The following is a 19,607-nucleotide window of genomic DNA, read 5'->3' on the forward strand; positions in this document are numbered from 1 at the left end:
GGTGCTGACAACCCACGCTACGCCACTGTAAACAACTATTCCTCCTCCACATGATATATTTTCTGCTAGGGCACGGGAAATGCCATGTGCTTTCACGGATTCTGCAGTACTGCTTGAAGTTAAATCCAAAATATTCCAAGTAGAATGCATGGTCCTATTTTCCACCCTGTGTTCTTTAACACGAACTCAGTAGGTGAATAAGGATATATGAAATCTGAGATAATCGTAGATTTTGATGATTTTCTTTCTAATTTCATAATCCTCTGGGTTTTGGACTGTGCTATTCTTTCTTCTCCCAAAATTTAACTGTAGATTTTTGGGCTGAAATATAAATCTGAAACTGCCTTAACTATGAGAGAAGAATGATTTTATGAAATCAGATTGTGTTTTACAACAGCTTATATTTTAAAAGCAACTACTTAACCAGCATGTTTTTAAAAACCTTTCCAATACCTTTATGGTTATATTGAATATTTAGCAGGATTTAGCATTCAGATTTTTTTTAATATTATTAACATTTTCAGAAATAGGGCATAAAGTAACAGAATCTCACAGACTGAGCCCTAAAACATTGTGAAGCCTCTAGTAAGAAAGATTCAACATTATTATTCCTGATTCACAGTATGTTTTTTATTAATTTTGTTTTATTTTTATATGAGCAGTGTTTTGTGCACATGCTAATTGGTTTTAGTTTTTTTAAATTCTATGTGTTTCTGTTCTCAGAGAATTTCAAACTATTTAAATATTTCAAATTACAGTTTTGGAGGCTTATTTTACTTGTGTCAATATTTCTTTCGGCATTGGGGCCTCCTAAACTTTGTTCCCTGAGCTAAAAATAAGAGTTCATAGCATGAAGTGCTGAAGATCATATTGGTTTTGTCAATTTTATACGCTTTTAAAAATTGTGCTGTGACTCAGTTTTTTGCTGTATAAAATTAAAATTATTACTGTCTTAGGATGATGAAAATGTAATAAATATTGTCTATAAATGGAACGTGGGTATGACTGGATGTGAAGCTCTTTTTCTTAAGCAAGTCTAGACTGTGTGCACCATTTGAATGGAGGCTTATATAGAAATGGAGTTTAGCATTATGACACTGATGGTTTATATTTATGAACCCTGGTGGCGCAGTGGTTAGAATGAAGTATTGCAAACTAACTCTGCCCACTGCCAAGATCCTAATGAGGCTCAAGGTTGACTCAGCTTTCCATCCTTCACAGGATGGTAAAATAAGGACCCAGATTGTTGGGGGACAATATGCTGACTCTGTAAACTGCTCAGAGAGTACTGTAAAGCACTATGGGGTGGTATATAAGTGTAAGCGCTATTGCTGTTGTTGTTGCTGTTGCTATTGCTATGAAGACTGGCAGACTTGTACAGCCATAAATCATGGTGTTGGGTAATTTAGCATTGGTTCTCAAGATCTGTTTGGATCCATATGTAGCTAGGTCATGCAGGATTGTAAATGAAAAGGTGCCAATGAAATTTCTAAGGGTTTAGAATAATGGAATCCCACATGTCTTTAAGTCCACATGTCTTAAAGTTTCCGAAGTTGAGAGACACTGCACTTAAAGGACTTCTGACTGATGACTATCTAGCTTCTGATTAAAAAATGTGTAGGTCTTAAACATAATTTTGTCCAATTCCCTGATCAATGCATGATCCACTAGACCAGGGGTCAGCAACCTGAAACAGTAAAAGAGCCACTCGGAACTGGTTCCCTCACAAAAAAAACCTGGGAGCCTCAAAAAAATGTATGCACATGTGCATACATGCGCGCATGCACAGAACAGGGTTTGACTAAAGACTGGAGCCAAGGCGAGATATGCACCTACCCTGCATATTTGAATTGATTGGTTGAACTTTTTTTAGTCCCACTTTTTTTTTGGACTACACATAGCAGAAGACTGGGAGCCGCAGGAGACGGCTGAAAGAGCCGCATGCTGCTCCAGAGCCGCGGGTTGCAGACCTGTGCACTAGACGCAGGGGTAGGCAACCTTGGCTCTTTTATGATTCATGGACCTCAACTCCCAGAATTCCTGAGTCAGCATAGTCCATGAGTCATAAAAGAGCCGAGGTTGCCTACCCCTGCACTAGAGCAATGTTTCTCAATGGGAACATCAAGACATATGGATTACAACTGTCGGAATTCTGGTAATTGAAGTTAACGTGAATTAATGTTGCCCAGGTTGCAAAACACTGCAGTAGAGAAGACCTCTGACTGATGATTTATCTAGCTTCTGATTATTTTTTTTATTTTTTTTATTTTAATTCCATTTATATCCCGCCCTTCTCCGAAGACTCAGGGCGGCTTACAAGCTTAGCAGTAGCCTTCATTCTACAGTATGTATATGCCTGCTTATTAGGGCTTTCACACACACACCCAAGCGGCATTATTACAAAGTCAGCTTAATTGCCCCCAACAATCTGGGTCCTCATTTTACCTACCTCGGAAGGATGGAAGGCTGAGTCAACCTTGAGCCTGGTGGGACTCGAACCTTATGGAGCTTGTAGCAAAGGAGAACTCTTCATATGGTAATCTAGATGGCAGCTAGTACAATCTGATAGCTCATGAGTGGAAGAGAAAATGTTTTTAAAACGCATCTGAGAAATCTTTGCTCATTTCTTGTAGACCGTATGATACTCGATGTAGCCTCTTTGATCATGTAAATCGTAGAACTGCAATCACAATCCATTAATATTGCAATTAAGAATTACCTTTCAAAAACCTCAGCCATTTGGAAGCGTATGCTACTTAACTGTATTTCTTGTGTTATATATTAGAACGCTTATTTTTGTTTTAGGTAAGCAAATACTAAAAATATACGATGGGAATGACGCAGTAAAACGTAATCAGTATCGTCTCATTACAGTTCCGAGGATTACAAAAAATGAAGAAGTTGTGGTAAGAATGCCAACAAACCAAACTGACTTCTCTGTTTATTGAAAATTTGTTGTCACTGTGAGTTGGGGGTGGGGGCACCAAGGGAGGCTCAGCCAATCTCAATGTATAGTTTGACTATAAAGGTTCATTCATTCATTCAAAATTCTGTAGAATTTAATTATGCTTGTAAAAGAGAGTAAAAATTTGGACCAAGTATTATTCTTTTATGGCAAAACAGTAATCAGTGAGAAAGTAACTACTAGCTGGTATAATACTGACATAGATATCTGGTTTTTTTTTATCTCTGGTCTTTGTAATAAACTTACTTGAGTTAACCTCTGTTTTAAATTTTATCTTAATTTACGCCTACTTAATGGGAGGGGACATCTGGTTGCCAATTGTTACTGTACCAACAAAGGAATAGAACGGAACGGAACGGAACAGAACAGAACAGAATAGAATCTGGAAGGGACATTTGAGGTCTTCTAGTCGAGCCCCCTGCTCAAGCAGGAGTGCCTATATCATTTCAGACAAGTGGCTGCCCAGTCTCTTCTTAAAAACCTCGAGTGATGAAGCACCCACAACGTCTTAAGGCAAGCTGTTCCACTGGTTAATTGACCTCAGTGTTAGGAAGTTTCTCCTTAATTCCAGGTTGCTTCTCTCCTTAGTTTTCATCCGTTGTTTCTTGTATTGCCTTCTGATGCTTTGGAAAATAAATTGACCCCTTCCTCCTTGTGGCAGCCTCTCAAATACTGGAATACTACTATCATGTCCCCCCTAGTTCTTCTTTTCTCTAGACTGGCCATTCCCAAATCCTGCATCCGTTCTTCATATGTTTTAGTCTCCAGGCCTTTAATCATCTTAGTTGCTCTTCTTTGCACTTTTTTTTCCCCCAGACCCAACATCATTTTTGTAATGTAGTGATCAAAACTGGATGCAGTATTCCAGATGTGGCCTTACTAAGACTTTTTAAAGTGGTACTAATGTTTCACATGATTTTGATTCTGTGCGTCTGTTTATACAAGCAAGGATTGTATTAGCTTTTTTGGCTGCTGCCGCACATTGCTGGCTCAAGTTTAAGTGATCGTCCACCAGGACTCCAAGGTCCCTCTCACAGTTACTGTTTTTCAGCCAGGTTTCACCTAATCATTACTTGTACCTTTGGTATTTCCTGCCCAGGTGTAAAACCTTGCTTTTCTCCATATTAAATATCATTTTGTTGGATAGGGCCCATTGTTCAAGTCTGTCAAGATCTTTTTGGATTCTGAGCTTGTCTTCTGGGGTGTTGGCTGTTCCTGCCAGCTTAGTGTCTTCTGCAAATTTGATGAGATCCCCTTCTATTCCCTAAGTCATTTATGAGGATATTGAAGAGTACTGGGCCTAAGTAAAGCTTCTGTGAAGCTGAGTTTGATGACTGGATGTGTCCATCTTGATTTCTTAGTAAATTTAGGAAAATAGATTGCTGTTTTTTCTTTCTTTCTGAAATGTCATTGCAATTTCTCAATCTATTCTGAGGCCTTGGGTTGGAATGACAGAATAATCTCCCATCCCAGGGCTAACTGGGTTTGTTCCCACCTAGCATTTGCAAGAACAATCTAGGATGGGGTACATTGATAATTGGGGTACATAATAATGTATAATGATAGAACTTGCCAATATTGAGGAAAGATTAGAATTTCACACTTTTTTCAATCTTATCACAAAACGTCTCAGGGGAAATGTAACTGCTGATTGGAACTGTATATTTGACATAAGTGAGGGCTGTATCACCATTCCATTCAGGCATATTCTTTCGATTTTTTTAAAAAAACAAGGATTTACTGTTGTAGGAGGCTGCGCTGAGGGCGTACTACATCAATGATGATCAACAAGATTACGAACTTCAGACATTCACTCAGCAGGCCTTGTTTTGTGACGACATCATTAATAGGAACGATACAACTGAAGAGGCGCAGCCGGGATCTGTCTTTCGAGAAGCAATTCCTGAGGCTTGGGTTATCAGAGCTAAATCTAAGGAGAACGAAGTCATAAAGATTTATCCTGGCTGGCTGAAGTGAGTCGTCTTTTTCTCAGCAAATTCCAAATAGGAAGACTCTTGTTTGCACCTTTATTTACCCAAAGAGATGCCCCTCTCCCAAAATATAACAGAAAAAAAAATCAGCAGAGAAATCAAGTTAACCATGGGTTGCTAAATCCATCAGAAACTAGTTTTTGAAGGAGTACCTGTGTTGGGAAAAGAAGAAAGAGAAGAATACGATTAAATGGGAATGAGGCACAGGGAAGAAAGAACTGGACAAGGAAGGGAAAGAGAGAGAGGGAGGGAGGGAGGGAGGGGGAGAGAGAGAGAGAGAGTCCCTGTCCAGACATAACATGGATTAAATTATTGAAGCAAACAGCTCTTCCAAAGCAGCTGCTAATCTTCAGGCTAATCTTCAAAGGCATCCATGCCTTGCAGCAACAAATTACTATAGTCATATCTAGCTCCTGTATAGATCTCTGCTTTTAGCAGCTGCTTCTATATTTACCATGGAATGCAAGAGTACCTCTCCCAATTCATAGATCCCCCTTATATGAAGGATACAAGAAGGTTGAAGTTGAAGTCTTCCTTGCTTGGAGTTCTGTATCTGGGGTCTGTCTGAACATATCCATGTGGCTTGTTTGATAACATTTCTTGTTGGCTTCCTGTCCAAGTATTAATAAAGTCAGACAGGAGTTGCTAGCTACTATGGCATGATATCAAAGTACTGAGGTTATTTATTCTATAATGCCCATCTTATACATAAACAACTTTTAAGAGTTAGTTAAGTACGTCCAGGTAGCCACTACACTGCATTATTTTAACACCATTTAGGATATGGAAAGCTCTTGTCTTTTCTTTTTTTATATGGTTTAACTATACACTACCAATAATAGCAAAATTGAAATTAATTTGTAGACCCACTTTGATGGGATTGAAAAAAGAGTGGCTTCCCCCCCCCAGTCACATTCAGTGAGGCTACAACCATTATATTGTTGACTCAGTTTTTGGGGATGCCAAATAAAAAGCCTTTGCCAAATCCTTGGAAACAATCTCTCCATACTGAATCATCAGAATTTGGTGATAAAGCGGGATGGCCCTGAAATATCAAAAATAATAATAATACTTATTTGTTTTATTTATTTATTTATTTGTATCTTGCCTTTATTATTTTTACAAATAATTCAAGGTGGTGGACATATATAACACATCTTACGCCTATTGTCAACAACACACAACAACATCCCTGTCAGGTGGGTTGGGTAGAGAAAGAGAGAGACAGACAGACAGAGATGGGCCCAAGTCACCCAGCTGGCTTTAATAGTTAAGGTTGGACTTAAACTCATGGTCTCCTGATTTCTAGCCAGAGGTGTCAAACTCGTGACGTCACGTGATGTCGCGTGACGTATCGGAGCTTTCCCATTGCCAGCAATGGGGTGAGTGTGGTTTTGTTGTGATGCATCCGGCCCGTGGGACGGCAGTTTGATACCCCTGCACTAGACCAAACTGACTCCCTATTTCTTTGAAGCTGATACCACTCACAGTATTAATAACAAAAAGAATCCACAAAAACATACAATTTGACCAGAAGTACAGGAGACAAAAATGTCTCATGGTGATACAATGCAACCTTTTCATTTCTGAACTGTTAATGTGAATTGAAATACAATTAGACTTTGATATTCACAAGATTCCATAGATATGCGGAACTGTGATGCGGTTCTTCCATTTAAAAAGTGATTAAAGTAGACTTTTGAGAAAAGTGTACAAAAATGTGAATATTATTGACTAAAATATAATACATTTGTTGTTCTCTACCCAGAATCACCTTCACTGAGATGGGCAGTTATATAAATTTAATTAATAAATAATAAAAAAGTAAAAGGGAAAGAAAAAAAGGCCTGGAAAATTGTAAACAAAAAAATCCACCGCTGTCTAAATGTGAAGATAGTGCTCAAATATGTTCTTTTTTTGTCTTTGTAAAAAAACATCCTAAACTAATTAAAATGTTGACAAATCACACATAGCACCAATCCATTCTTTAGATCAGGTAAGGCTAGTCCTTGTTTACAACTACTCATTCAGCACTTGTTCGAAACTACAACAGTGTAAAACAAAATGAGGACCCAGATTGTTGGGGGCAATTAAGCTGACTTTGTAATAATGCCGCTTGGGTGTGTGTGTGTGAAAGCCCTAATAAGCAGGCATATACATAGAATGAAGGCTACTGCTAAGCTTGTAAGCCGCCCTGAGTCTTCGGAGAAGGGTGGGATATAAATGGAATTAAAATAAATAAAAATAAATAAATAAAATAACTTTATAGCTATTTATGACCATTTATGACTTTTGCAGCATCCCTCTGTCACATGATGGCCATTATAATCAGTATGTATTGACCAGTGCCTGAATCGTGGGTTCCCCTCCCCCTTGCAGAACAGAGAGATTGGAAAGGGAAAGATTGCAAGAGAGTAAGCGGTTTGCATTTCCACATATGGAAAGTGATATAATTGTGCCAACAGCAGGAAGGAGTCAGGCAAAGGAGGGATTTCGAACAGAAATCACTTGCTTTATTTCTTTCCCCTCTCACTTTGCTGATTGGAGAGATTGAAGAGGAAGGGATTTCAAGAGAGTACTGTAAGTTATTTACGTAGAAAAAGAAAAGGCTTTTCCCAAGCCTCCGGAGCCCGTATCGGGCTGCCAGGGGGCTGCAAAATCACTCCATGGCCATGGATCCTCTTCATGGATCCAGGCTCTGGAGGCTTGGAAAAGGCCTCTGGAGCCCACATTGGCCATGGAGGGAGGGCGCGAAATCGCTCTGCAGCCATACATCCGGGCATCAGAGGCCTTTTCGAGGCCTCTGGAGCCCAGATCGGGCTGCTGGGGGTCTTCAAAATTGCTCTGCAGCCATACCTGTACTCCTGCTGGCAGCTTAGAAGGAACTGATTCTTCTGTTCAAAAAAAGGTGCCGGATCACCGTTCCGTGCGTTCTATGAAAAAAAAAGAGCCCTGGTTGGAGTGCTATAAATTCAGGAGTTTTAGACTTTGATTATTTAGTCTAGCAATAAAGATGACGTGGCCTTTTCCACCTGATGCTTCTTCTTTAATGACTTATTTAGAAAATCTGTCAGATAACATAGCAACAACCTTTGCACATTTTTTGCCACTTACATAATTCTCCCACCACCCCTTGGCTTTCTGTAAAGCACAGTGTTTTTAAGGAGAATATGAGTCTCCTGCAAAAAAACAATTGTAGTTCCCAACATTTTTAAATTTAGCCAACACCTGTTTATGCTGGTCTGAAAAAAAACACTTTACTTTGCATGTTTCAAAGGAAATTGGTCAGTGGATAACAGGTGAACAAGAAAAGAAGCAAAGCTATCTGTATTCGTGCCTGGACGATAAGGAATCCTAAGCAGCAGCAATTATTAAAATCAAAACAATATATCTTTGCATTATTTTGTAATCTTTAAATCTCTTAAATCCTTAGCCAGTTTTTCAGAGTAAGCAAGAGAAATGCTGGCATTCTGTGTGCACCATTGTTCCAGCAACATCTGCCGAAATACGTAACAGCTTCTTTTGTTCTAAATGAAATACAGTGTGATATATTGCCATACTAAAATCGTTTATTCACTAGCTTTAATCACTGAAATAGTAACTTTTAGTTTTTAAAAACAAGCAGTGATTATATGCATTTGAGGATGGTTTTTAAAAAGGATCTAACTAAACTTTAACCTTGTCCTACTAAATAGCTATTCTTGTGTCATTGTTGTTATTCTTTTTTGTTGCTTTTTATTTTTATGATTTATTTTATTTTTATTTTGCATTCCTAGACTGCCTATCTCCCACTATGTTTGCCACCCAGAATCATGTTTGCTTGATGGGCAATAGGTGTTGGTAGCAAGTCTGTGAGTTAAAAATCAGATTTTAACCAGCTGCAAAGAAAATGAAACGGGGCAGAATGCTATAGTTTAAGAGCAAAACAAGAAGAATCTTGAAATTCCTTCATGATTAGCATATTTATCAAAACGGAATCTTCAGTGGGTGCCACAATAACATTAATAAATAATATGTTCAAATAAATAACAAGTTCATACAGACACTCTCCTATGACACATTCAAGTAAGGTACATGTTATATATATGTTAAGTTTTAGCAGCTTATTTGATAAACTGCAGGATCAATGTCTCACAATTTGATAAACAGTTCTGTTGTAGAGAATGAGAAAATATTGTTTCTGTTTCTTTGATTCTCCTATCTTGTATATAAACTTTTATCCAGGGTTGGAGTGGCCTGTGTCTCAATACGTATATATAAGGGAAGCACCACCGAAATGGTCATTAAAGAAGTTCTTCCACTACTTGGATGCCAGGTAGGCAGTAATAAAAAAATAGCTGGTTCTTCCAGGGTTTGATGAGTTACATTTAATTGTCTTACTCGATTTGTAATCCTACTGTGATTCCAAACAAGAGGCACAAGCAAATAGCTAGGGAATTTCATTGCTGGTCCATTAGAGCAGTGGTCCTCAACCTTTCTGGATTGGCGAGCCAGTGGTGGTGCAGAGATACAATTGTTCTGTGTGAGTGGCAGGTGCGCGCATGTGCTCCATTTACATGAGCAGCAGGCATGCTGCCCACTGCTTCTGCGGCCTGATTCCGAATGGGCTGCAGCCTGGTACCGGGCCACGAACTGGTGGTTGGGGACCCCTGCATTAGAGTTTTGATATACATCTTCTGTTTCTCCACATCCTACAAAGTCCGAGGAACTAGATAGTAAGGCTGCTATGTTGACCTTGATAGAAGAAAATTGGGAAAGGGAAGCAGAATAGGGAAAGTCAGGATAATCACTCTGTTGTTATATTTTATACATTCTCTAGGACTTCCTGTCAGGATTAAAATTTATATTATGATCTTGTTAAAGGGAGTGAAGGTTACAGAGAGTGGGTCTTCTTCTGCATAAGATCCAAAAAATTTGGATTAAGCTTTTCCTACTTGATATGTGGCATGAGAAATCAGGATAAGATCCATGAGGATCCAGTTTTGGTACTTTTATAAATACTAACCGTAATTCACATTCCTTTCTTCAGTGAATGGTGCATCTATGAGAGTTTGTCTACTGAAAACAGGCAATTCCCACATTTTTCTCTAATGGACTGGATCATGTTCTGCTTAGAGGACCCAAAATAGTTTAAACTAATGTTTAAGGCTAAGCCTCAAGGAGAATGATCCTTATCCTCGTTTCCTTTCTGTGGCTTTTTGTTTCTGCATTGATTCTTGCCAAAATGAATAATCCATTGTTATTTAGCCACAGGCGAAAATGGCATTGAAGTTCTACACCTGTCTTGTTAAGGTCACAGGGACATTTGGGGCAAAACATGCTCCACTTTAGATTGTTGGTGACTGAGCCCCACTCATTGTATACAGTAAATTAATATTTAAGACTTTGGCACTTACTTATGTGGTGGTCAAGAAAATCTGTCTTTCAATGTCTAATAAAAGTCCATTGTTGTTTTTCAAACTGCAATGCAAAATGTACTATTAAAATGAATACATTTTAATTTTCTTTTTAAATCATAAAAACAGTTTTAAATCCTATAGTTTACTAAACATTTATTTTAACCTATCTGTCTTTTGGCAGTCAGATTGCTTCCAAAACTTCAAATTGGTGGAAGTCCTTATGGGCTCCAGACAAGGTGAGATATACTTTACTGTTCCACTATGTTATGTAAATGTAATTTAACTTCAGTTTAAAGACCTAGATGTCTGATTTTCTCTCTTTTTTTAATTGCAAGTTCCTTTACTTCTAAGAAATTTCCATACTGGCAATTTTGACTGTTTTAATTAATAGCATGATAGCTTTCAATTAAAAAAACAATCAATGAAGGTTTTTTTTTAAATTCTCCTTAGTTCAGCGAATGGTGCTGGATGATCATGAATCAATTATCAGCAGATTACAAGACATCAGAAAGGTAAACAAGGAAACTATACAAATTCTTATGAATGTTTCTAAAAAGTCATGGTACAAATATATTTAGGCAAAATGACTGGATTCACACATAAGAAGATCCCACAGTTGCTGACATTTCTACTTAATAATTTATCTACGTGGCTTTTCTAGCAAGGTGCTGTCACTTAACCAATCAAAAAACTCCAGAAGGAACAAAATTCAGCATTTCACCAGTGCTGGAAATCTGGGTTTGTCCCTCCTTTAAAAAAGCCAGTGGTTGGCAGAAAAAAACAACGTAGTAGCTCCAAATCCTGGTTTATTTGAGGAAGGAGGCAAAAATCCTTGTTTGCCAAGCTCTGGCTTCTGGTGGTTGTGCTGGTTACATGTCACTTATAAAATGCATTTCTGGTTTACTGTGGCAACAACTATTGTGACCATAAGTAAATAGTTTGCTATTTTCTTCATTGTGTATACTTGGCATAGAATTTTAAATTCCATGGTATTATTCTAAAATATTTGGGTGCCTGTTCATACTAATGGCACTCTTAACTATTTGTAGTTTCCAAACTTTTGCTAACATGTAGGACAGATTGAAAATGAACAAGTAAATCCAAAAGCAAACTTCTCTGCTGGAGAACGATCCTTCATGGTCTGGAAATTTTTGTTTTAGCAAGATGGTTATAAAAATCTTGACCTTCTCTCTGTATGAAATGTGTTTTAAGGTGATGAAATTTATTTTTTTTCTTACACAGACATCATTACGTCAGATGAACCAAACAAGATTTTACATTGTAGAAAACAATATATCGACTGTGCGTGTCCATCTGTTTGTTGGTGGTCTACCACTACATCTTACTCCAGAAGAATATACAAAAATCCTCAAAGATGAGTTAGCCATCAAAAGTACGTCAGACACCCCCTTCCCCCATGTCTTTTTTAATCTACATAAAACGAAAAGTGCTTTGATATTTTGAAATGTGCTCAGATGTCATCTGTTTTGGGAATTACTTTTCATATTTTATATACATGCTGCAACTTGTAGAAAATGTTTTAACCAAAGACTCTTACCGTATATACTTGAGTATAAGCCGACTCGAGTATAAGCCGAGACCCCCAATTTCACCCCCCAAAACTGGAAAAAGTTATTGACTCGAGTATAAGCCGATCCGCCGTTCTGCAAGCCTGAATACACAGGAATACCCTGTGTGGCCGCGGCTCGTCGGCAGGTCTCCGTTCCTCCTGCCGACCTTTGGGGAGGTTTGGGCGCCTCCCCAAACCTCCCCAAACGTCGGCAGGTCTCCGTTCCTCCTGCCGACCTTTGGGGAGGTTTGGGCGCCTCCCCAAACCTCCCCAAACCTCGGCAGGTCTCCGTTCCTCCTGCCGACCTTTGGGGAGGTTTGGGCGCCTCCCCAAACCTCCCCAAACCTCGGCAAGTCTCCGTTCCTCCTGCCGACCTTTGGGGAGGTTTGGGCGCCTCCCCAAACCTCGGCAGGTCTCCGTTCCTCCGCGCAGACCTGCCGACCTTTGGGGAGGTTTGGGCGCCTCCCCAAACGTCCCCAAACCTCGGCAGGTCTCCGTTCCTGTTTGGGGAGGTTTGGGCGCCTCCCCAAACCTCCCCAAACCTCGGCAGGTCTCCGTTCCTCCGCGCAGACCTGCCGACGTTTGGGGAGGTTTGGGCGCCTCCCCAAACCTCCCCAAACCTCGGCAGGTCTCCGTTCCTGTTTGGGGAGGTTTGGGCGCCTCCCCAAACCTCCCCAAACCTCGGCAGGTCTCCGTTCCTCCGCGCAGACCTGCCGACCTTTGGGGAGGTTTGGGCGCCTCCCCAAACGTCCCCAAACCTCGGCAGGTCTCCGTTCCTGTTTGGGGAGGTTTGGGCGCCTCCCCAAACCTCCCCAAACCTCGGCAGGTCTCCGTTCCTCCGCGCAGACCTGCCGACCTTTGGGGAGGTTTGGGCGCCTCCCCAAACGTCCCCAAACCTCGGCAGGTCTCCGTTCCTGTTTGGGGAGGTTTGGGCGCCTCCCCAAACCTCCCCAAACCTCGGCAGGTCTCCGTTCCTCCGCACAGACCTGCCGACCTTTGGGGAGGTTTGGGCGCCTCCCCAAACGTCCCCAAACCTCGGCAGGTCTCCGTTCCTGTTTGGGGAGGTTTGGGCGCCTCCCCAAACCTCCCCAAACCTCGGCAGGTCTCCGTTCCTCCGCGCAGACCTGCCGACCTTTGGGGAGGTTTGGGCGCCTCCCCAAACGTCCCCAAACCTCGGCAGGTCTCCGTTCCTGTTTGGGGAGGTTTGGGCGCCTCCCCAAACCTCCCCAAACCTCGGCAGGTCTCCGTTCCTCCGCGCAGACCTGCCGACCTTTGGGGAGGTTTGGGCGCCTCCCCAAACGTCCCCAAACCTCGGCAGGTCTCCGTTCCTGTTTGGGGAGGTTTGGGCGCCTCCCCAAACCTCCCCAAACCTCGGCAGGTCTCCGTTCCTCCGCGCAGACCTGCCGACCTTTGGGGAGGTTTGGGCGCCTCCCCAAACGTCCCCAAACCTCGGCAGGTCTCCGTTCCTGTTTGGGGAGGTTTGGGCGCCTCCCCAAACCTCCCCAAACCTCGGCAGGTCTCCGTTCCTCCGCGCAGACCTGCCGACCTTTGGGGAGGTTTGGGCGCCTCCCCAAACGTCCCCAAACCTCGGCAGGTCTCCGTTCCTGTTTGGGGAGGTTTGGGCGCCTCCCCAAACCTCCCCAAACCTCGGCAGGTCTCCGTTCCTCCGCGCAGACCTGCCGACCTTTGGGGAGGTTTGGGCGCCTCCCCAAACCTCCCCAAACCTCGGCAGGTCTCCGTTCCTGTTTGGGGAGGTTTGGGCGCCTCCCCAAACCTCCCCAAACCTCGGCAGGTCTCCGTTCCTCCGCGCAGACCTGCCGACGTTTGGGGAGGTTTGGGGAGGCGCCCAAACCTCCCCAAAGGTCGGCAGGAAGAACGGAGACCTGCCGAGGTTTGGGGAGGTTTGGGGAGGCGCCCAAACCTCCCCAAAGGTCGGCAGGTCTGCGCGGAGGAACGGAGACCTGCCGAGGTTTGGGGAGGCGCCCAAACCTCCCCAAAGGTCGGCAGGTCTGCGCGGAGGAACGGAGACCTGCCGAGGTTTGGGGACGTTTGGGGAGGCGCCCAAACCTCCCCAAACAGGAACGGAGACCTGCCGAGGTTTGGGGACGTTTGGGGAGGCGCCCAAACCTCCCCAAAGGTCGGCAGGTCTGCGCGGAGGAACGGAGACCTGCCGAGGTTTGGGGAGGTTTGGGGAGGCGCCCAAACCTCCCCAAACAGGAACGGAGACCTGCCGAGGTTTGGGGACGTTTGGGGAGGCGCCCAAACCTCCCCAAAGGTCGGCAGGTCTGCGCGGAGGAACGGAGACCTGCCGAGGTTTGGGGAGGTTTGGGGAGGCGCCCAAACCTCCCCAAACAGGAACGGAGACCTGCCGAGGTTTGGGGACGTTTGGGGAGGCGCCCAAACCTCCCCAAAGGTCGGCAGGTCTGCGCGGAGGAACGGAGACCTGCCGAGGTTTGGGGAGGCGCCCAAACCTCCCCAAACAGGAACGGAGACCTGCCGAGGTTTGGGGAGGCGCCCAAACCTCCCCAAAGGTCGGCAGGTCTGCGCGGAGGAACGGAGACCTGCCGAGGTTTGGGGAGGTTTGGGGAGGCGCCCAAACCTCCCCAAACAGGAACGGAGACCTGCCGAGGTTTGGGGACGTTTGGGGAGGCGCCCAAACCTCCCCAAAGGTCGGCAGGTCTGCGCGGAGGAACGGAGACCTGCCGAGGTTTGGGGAGGTTTGGGGAGGCGCCCAAACCTCCCCAAACAGGAACGGAGACCTGCCGAGGTTTGGGGAGGCGCCCAAACCTCCCCAAAGGTCGGCAGGAGGAACGGAGACCTGCCGAGGTTTGGGGAGGCGCCCAAACCTCCCCAAAGGTCGGCAGGAGGAACGGAGACCTGGGGAGGTTTGGGGAGGCGCCCAAACCTCCCCAAAGGTCGGCAGGAGGAACGGAGACCTGCCGAGGTTTGGGGAGGCGCCCAAACCTCCCCAAAGGTCGGCAGGAGGAACGGAGACCTGCCGAGGTTTGGGGAGGCGCCCAAACCTCCCCAAAGGTCGGCAGGAGGAACGGAGACCTGCCGACGTTTGGGGAGGTTTGGGGAGGCGCCCAAACCTCCCCAAACGTCGGCAGGTCTGCGCGGAGGAACGGAGACCTGCCGAGGTTTGGGGAGGCGCCCAAACCTCCCCAAACGTCGGCAAGTCTCCGTTCCTCCGCGCCCTGCCTGCCTGCTTCTTTCCGCTGCGGAAAGAAGCAGGCAGGCAAGGCGCGGAGTTTGGGGAGGTGCGCGCGCACCTCCCCAAACCTCCCCAAACTTCGGCAGGTCTCGGACGGCGGTGGCTTGGGAGAGGTGCGGGCGATCCCGGAAGCACCAAAGCCTCGGCCGCGCACAAGTCCTCGGTAAGTTTTTTTTGTTGACTGGAGTATAAGCCGAAGTGGAATTTTTCAGCCCAAAAAGTGGGCTGAAAAATTCGGCTTATACTCAAGTATATACGGTAATTTAATCAGAGGCAACTACCCGTATGCCCCTGACACTTACTTTTACTATTTATAAATTGTTCTACCCTTTCATTTCTCCTTGAATTGAATGACAGCCACTGACTTTCCATTTTTGTGTATATGACTTTACATGAAAGTATTAGGTATAAATGTATTACATGTATAAGTGATTTTTAGTTTTGGGGGGAAATTGTAGAAAATAATAAGGAATACTGATTTGGTGTTAAAGTAATATCCCCTTAAGAACAGTAGGTGTGAAGACTGGTTTCTTTTTAAAATTAACTAAATTAGAATTGACTATTTTGGATAATGAAGGAGAACTGGAAATTTATGAGTTGGGTTCATTGCTGGGTGAAAATATATTGGATTCTCTCCTTTGTTAAACACCAACCTGACATGTTACACAACCATTCTGTCCCTTTTTCTCCATCACATTTCTGAAAATCAATGTGGGTTGTGTATCTGATCTGTTGGGTCCTCAGAAGCTCAATTGCAGATATGAAAATTGTGCCCGTGGTTTATGGAATGTTGCCCATCCAATCCTTGCTGACAGCAACTTAAATTAATAGTTAGCTTATGTGTGATTTGTGTTTGTTTAACTAACATTCCCATCAGTACTATTTGGAATTAGCTTTGTTTTATCACGAACCAGTTGATCCTATTTACTATCCTGAAGCCTTAGCTTAAAATCCATGGACAGTTTGTGTTTAAATTTCACTCATTCAAATAAACAAAATTGGCCTTTTAAAATATGTCTAAAATGAGACAGCATTAACTTATTAGCTACACACTTTTCTTTCAGTTAGAAAAAAAAGTTTTTAAAAGGGATACTTGGGCACTGATTTTTTTTATTATTATTATTTCAGCAAATTTAGTTTCTGTGAGTCACATATATTCATCTCAAGGTAAGAATATAATGTTTTAATTCAAATTTGGCAGCTGAACTGTTGGACGTTTTGTGTCACTTTGGCTCATGCATGGTGTATGAGAGTTACTTCACTAGCTCTTCCTTCCCCTTCCCCCTAATGATCTTTGCGTGTAGAAGCATGAGCTCTTCCCTAATTGTACTAAAATGTATTGATGTTTAATCTCCTAGAGAACATTATACTTTTTAAAAAATATCTAGTGTAGATGATACCATGGAAAGAGGTGTTGTTTTCCCGAAATAAACCCAGTCCCCAGTGATCCTAATACTCAATGAAGTTTTAGATTTGAGTGACTGAGCTTAATAGCATACAAATACTAAATTGGGACAAATATGGTAACTCAACTGTATTATACATAAGTATGGGCATGTTATATTAAATATATTCTTCATTTATTATAGGTGCTGTTGTACTAAAAATTACTTGTTTTGCCGAAGCTGAAAGACTATATATGTTAGTTAAAGATACTTCCGTCAATGACAAGGCATTAACTGCAGTTATACTCCCGGAAGTTCTGGTAAGATCCATTGGCTGGCTATAGTAACATAAGACATTAATTTATGACCTAATTATACAATTCACGTTTATTTAGCATATTTTCCTCTGATGTTTATTTTTGTTTTGTTTTGTTTGTAAGACACATATATTGCTTCAACCTAGTGGCTTTCAATGCATTAAGTCATATAAATTATAGAGTTTCTGTATAACATACTTGGCACCAATAGGAATTTATCTCTGAAGGCCTTCAGAGAAGCAGTTAGGCCTCTGCAAGCCTTTGGAAAGCCATGAGTAGGCTACTTGTACAGGTAGTCCTCGACATACGACCACAATTGAGCCTAAAACTTGTGTTGCTAAGTGAGACATTTGTTAAGTGACTTTTGTCTCATTTTATGACGATTCTTGCCATAGTTGTTGAGTGAATCACTGCAGTTAAATTAACAACACGGTTGTTAAGTGAATCTGGCTTCCCTATTGACTTTGCTTGTCAAATGGTCGCAAAAGGTGATCACATGACCCCAGGACACTGCAACCGTCATCAATATGAGCCAGGTGCCAAATGCCTAAATTTGGATCACATGACCATGGGGATGCTGCAACAGTTATAAATGTGAAAAATGGTCATAAGTCACTTTTTTCAGTGCCGTTGTAACTGAATTGTTGTAAGTTGAGGACTACCTATATTTCGGGGGGAAGGAACCGTTTCCAATGTGGGGAGCTGCCATAGAAAATGTCCATTTCCTGGCCTTAGAAAAGCTGAGCAACAACAAAGCTAGTGGAGGTGACAGTATTCCAGCTGAGCTATTCAAAATCTTAAAAGACGATGCAGTAAAAGTGCTACACTCAATTTGCCAGCAAATTTGGAAAACTCAACAGTGGCCACAGGATTGGAAAAGATCAGTTTACATTCCAATTCCAAAGAAAGGCAGTGCCAAAGAATGTTCAAACTATCGCACCATTGCACTCATTTCTCATGCTAGTAAAGTTATGCTTAAAATTCTACAAGCTAGACTCCAGCAGTATGTGGATCGAGAACTACCAGAAGTACAGGCAGGATTTCGAAGAGGCAGAGGAACTAGAGATCAAATTGCTAACATACGCTGGATCATGGAGAAAGCTAGAGAGTTCCAGAAAAACATCTACTTCTGTTTCATTGACTATGCTAAAGCCTTTGATTGTGTGGATCATAACAAACTCTGGCAAGTCCTTAAAGAGATGGGCATACCAGACCATCTTATTTGTCTCTTGAGAAATCTATATGCGGGCCAAGAAGCAACAGTGAGAACTGGACACGGAACCACTGATTGGTTCAAAATTGGGAAAGGAGTCCGGCAAGGCTGTATACTGTCGCCTTGCTTATTTAACTTATATGTAGAGCACATCATGAGAAAGGCAGGGCTAGATGAATCAAAAGTTGGAATTAAGATTGCCGGAAGAAACATCAACAACCTAAGATATGCAGATGATACCACTCTAATGGCAGAAAGTGAAGAAGAACTAAAGAGCCTCTTGTTGCGGGTGAAGAAGGAGAGTGCAAAACTTGGGTTGAAACTAAACATTAAGAAAACCAAGATCATGGCATCTGGCCCTCTCAATTCCTGGCAAATAGATGGGGAAGAAATGGAGGTAGTGACAGATTTTATTTTCCTGGGCTCCAAGATCACTGCAGATGGGGACTGTAGCCAAGAAATTAAAAGACGCTTGCTCCTTGGGAGGAAAGCCATGGCAAATCTAAATAGCACACTAAAAAGCAGAGACATCACCCTGTCAACAAAAGTGCGTATAGTCAAGGCTATGGTCTTCCCAGTTGCAATGTATGGCAGTGAAAGCTGGACCATAAGAAAGGCTGAGCGCCAAAGAATTGAAGCCTTTGAACTATGGTGCTGGAAAAGACTCCTGCGAGTTCCTTGGACTGCAAGGTGATCAAACCGGTCAGTCCTAGAGGAGATCAACCCTGACTGCTCTTTAGAAGGCCAGATCCTGAAGCTAAAACTCAAATACTTTGGCCACCTAATGAGAAGGAAGGACTCACTGGAGAAGAGCCTAATGCTGGGAAAGATTGAGGGCAATAGAAGAAAGGGACGACAGAGAATGAGGTGGCTGGATGGAGTCACTGAAGCAGTAGGCGTGAGCCTAGATGGACTCCAGAAGATGGTAGAGGACAGGAAGGCCTGGAGGAACATTGTCCATAGGGTCGCGATGGGTCGGACACGACTTCGCAACTAACAACAACAAATTAATCACACTGCACACTAGATGAGGACCTTCAGCAGGCATTCCCTGTTTGATCATAATGGTTACACAGACTCAAGATTTCATGTATACCCAAGTCCCGAGGCACGTAGGGCTTTTTAATTAACGATCTGCACCTTAAGTGCACTTAGAAACATATGGACAGCCGTAATTGTAGCTCCTATAGTTAAGTAGCAGTAATGAGATTGCCCATAACAACATGGGGCGACACAGCTTGCACTAATTGAAATTTCTGTGTCATTTTCTATGATAGCCACATATAAAAGGAATAGTATTACCGTATATACTTGAGTATAAGCCGAATTTTTCAGCCCACTTTTTGGGCTGAAAAATTCCACTTCGGCTTATACTCCAGTCAACAAAAAAAACTTACCGAGGACTTGTGCGCGGCCGAGGCTTTGGTGCTTCCGGGATCGCCCGCACCTCTCCCAAGCCACCGCCGTCCGAGACCTGCCGAAGTTTGGGGAGGTTTGGGGAGGTGCGCGCGCACCTCCCCAAACTCCGCGCCTTGCCTGCCTGCTTCTTTCCG

General features: G+C 43.0%; 1 protein-coding gene across 1 annotated transcript in view; it reads left to right on the top strand.

Annotated features, from left to right (window-relative positions):
- The window catches only part of DGKQ (diacylglycerol kinase theta), a 106,574-nt gene that overhangs the window by 62,120 nt on the left and 24,847 nt on the right, over positions 1 to 19,607 (top strand). The window contains exons 8-15 of the mRNA XM_081320325.1: positions 2,806 to 2,906; positions 4,715 to 4,938; positions 9,181 to 9,271; positions 10,537 to 10,591; positions 10,806 to 10,867; positions 11,598 to 11,748; positions 16,268 to 16,306; positions 16,729 to 16,844. Coding sequence (XP_081176451.1) covers positions 2,806 to 2,906; positions 4,715 to 4,938; positions 9,181 to 9,271; positions 10,537 to 10,591; positions 10,806 to 10,867; positions 11,598 to 11,748; positions 16,268 to 16,306; positions 16,729 to 16,844 — 839 coding nt within the window. The remainder of the gene's footprint in view (positions 1 to 2,805; positions 2,907 to 4,714; positions 4,939 to 9,180; positions 9,272 to 10,536; positions 10,592 to 10,805; positions 10,868 to 11,597; positions 11,749 to 16,267; positions 16,307 to 16,728; positions 16,845 to 19,607) is intronic.

This window comes from Vipera berus (genome assembly GCF_964194415.1).
Source record: "Vipera berus genome assembly, chromosome: 2".
In the NCBI taxonomy this organism is placed as follows: domain Eukaryota; kingdom Metazoa; phylum Chordata; class Lepidosauria; order Squamata; family Viperidae; genus Vipera; species Vipera berus.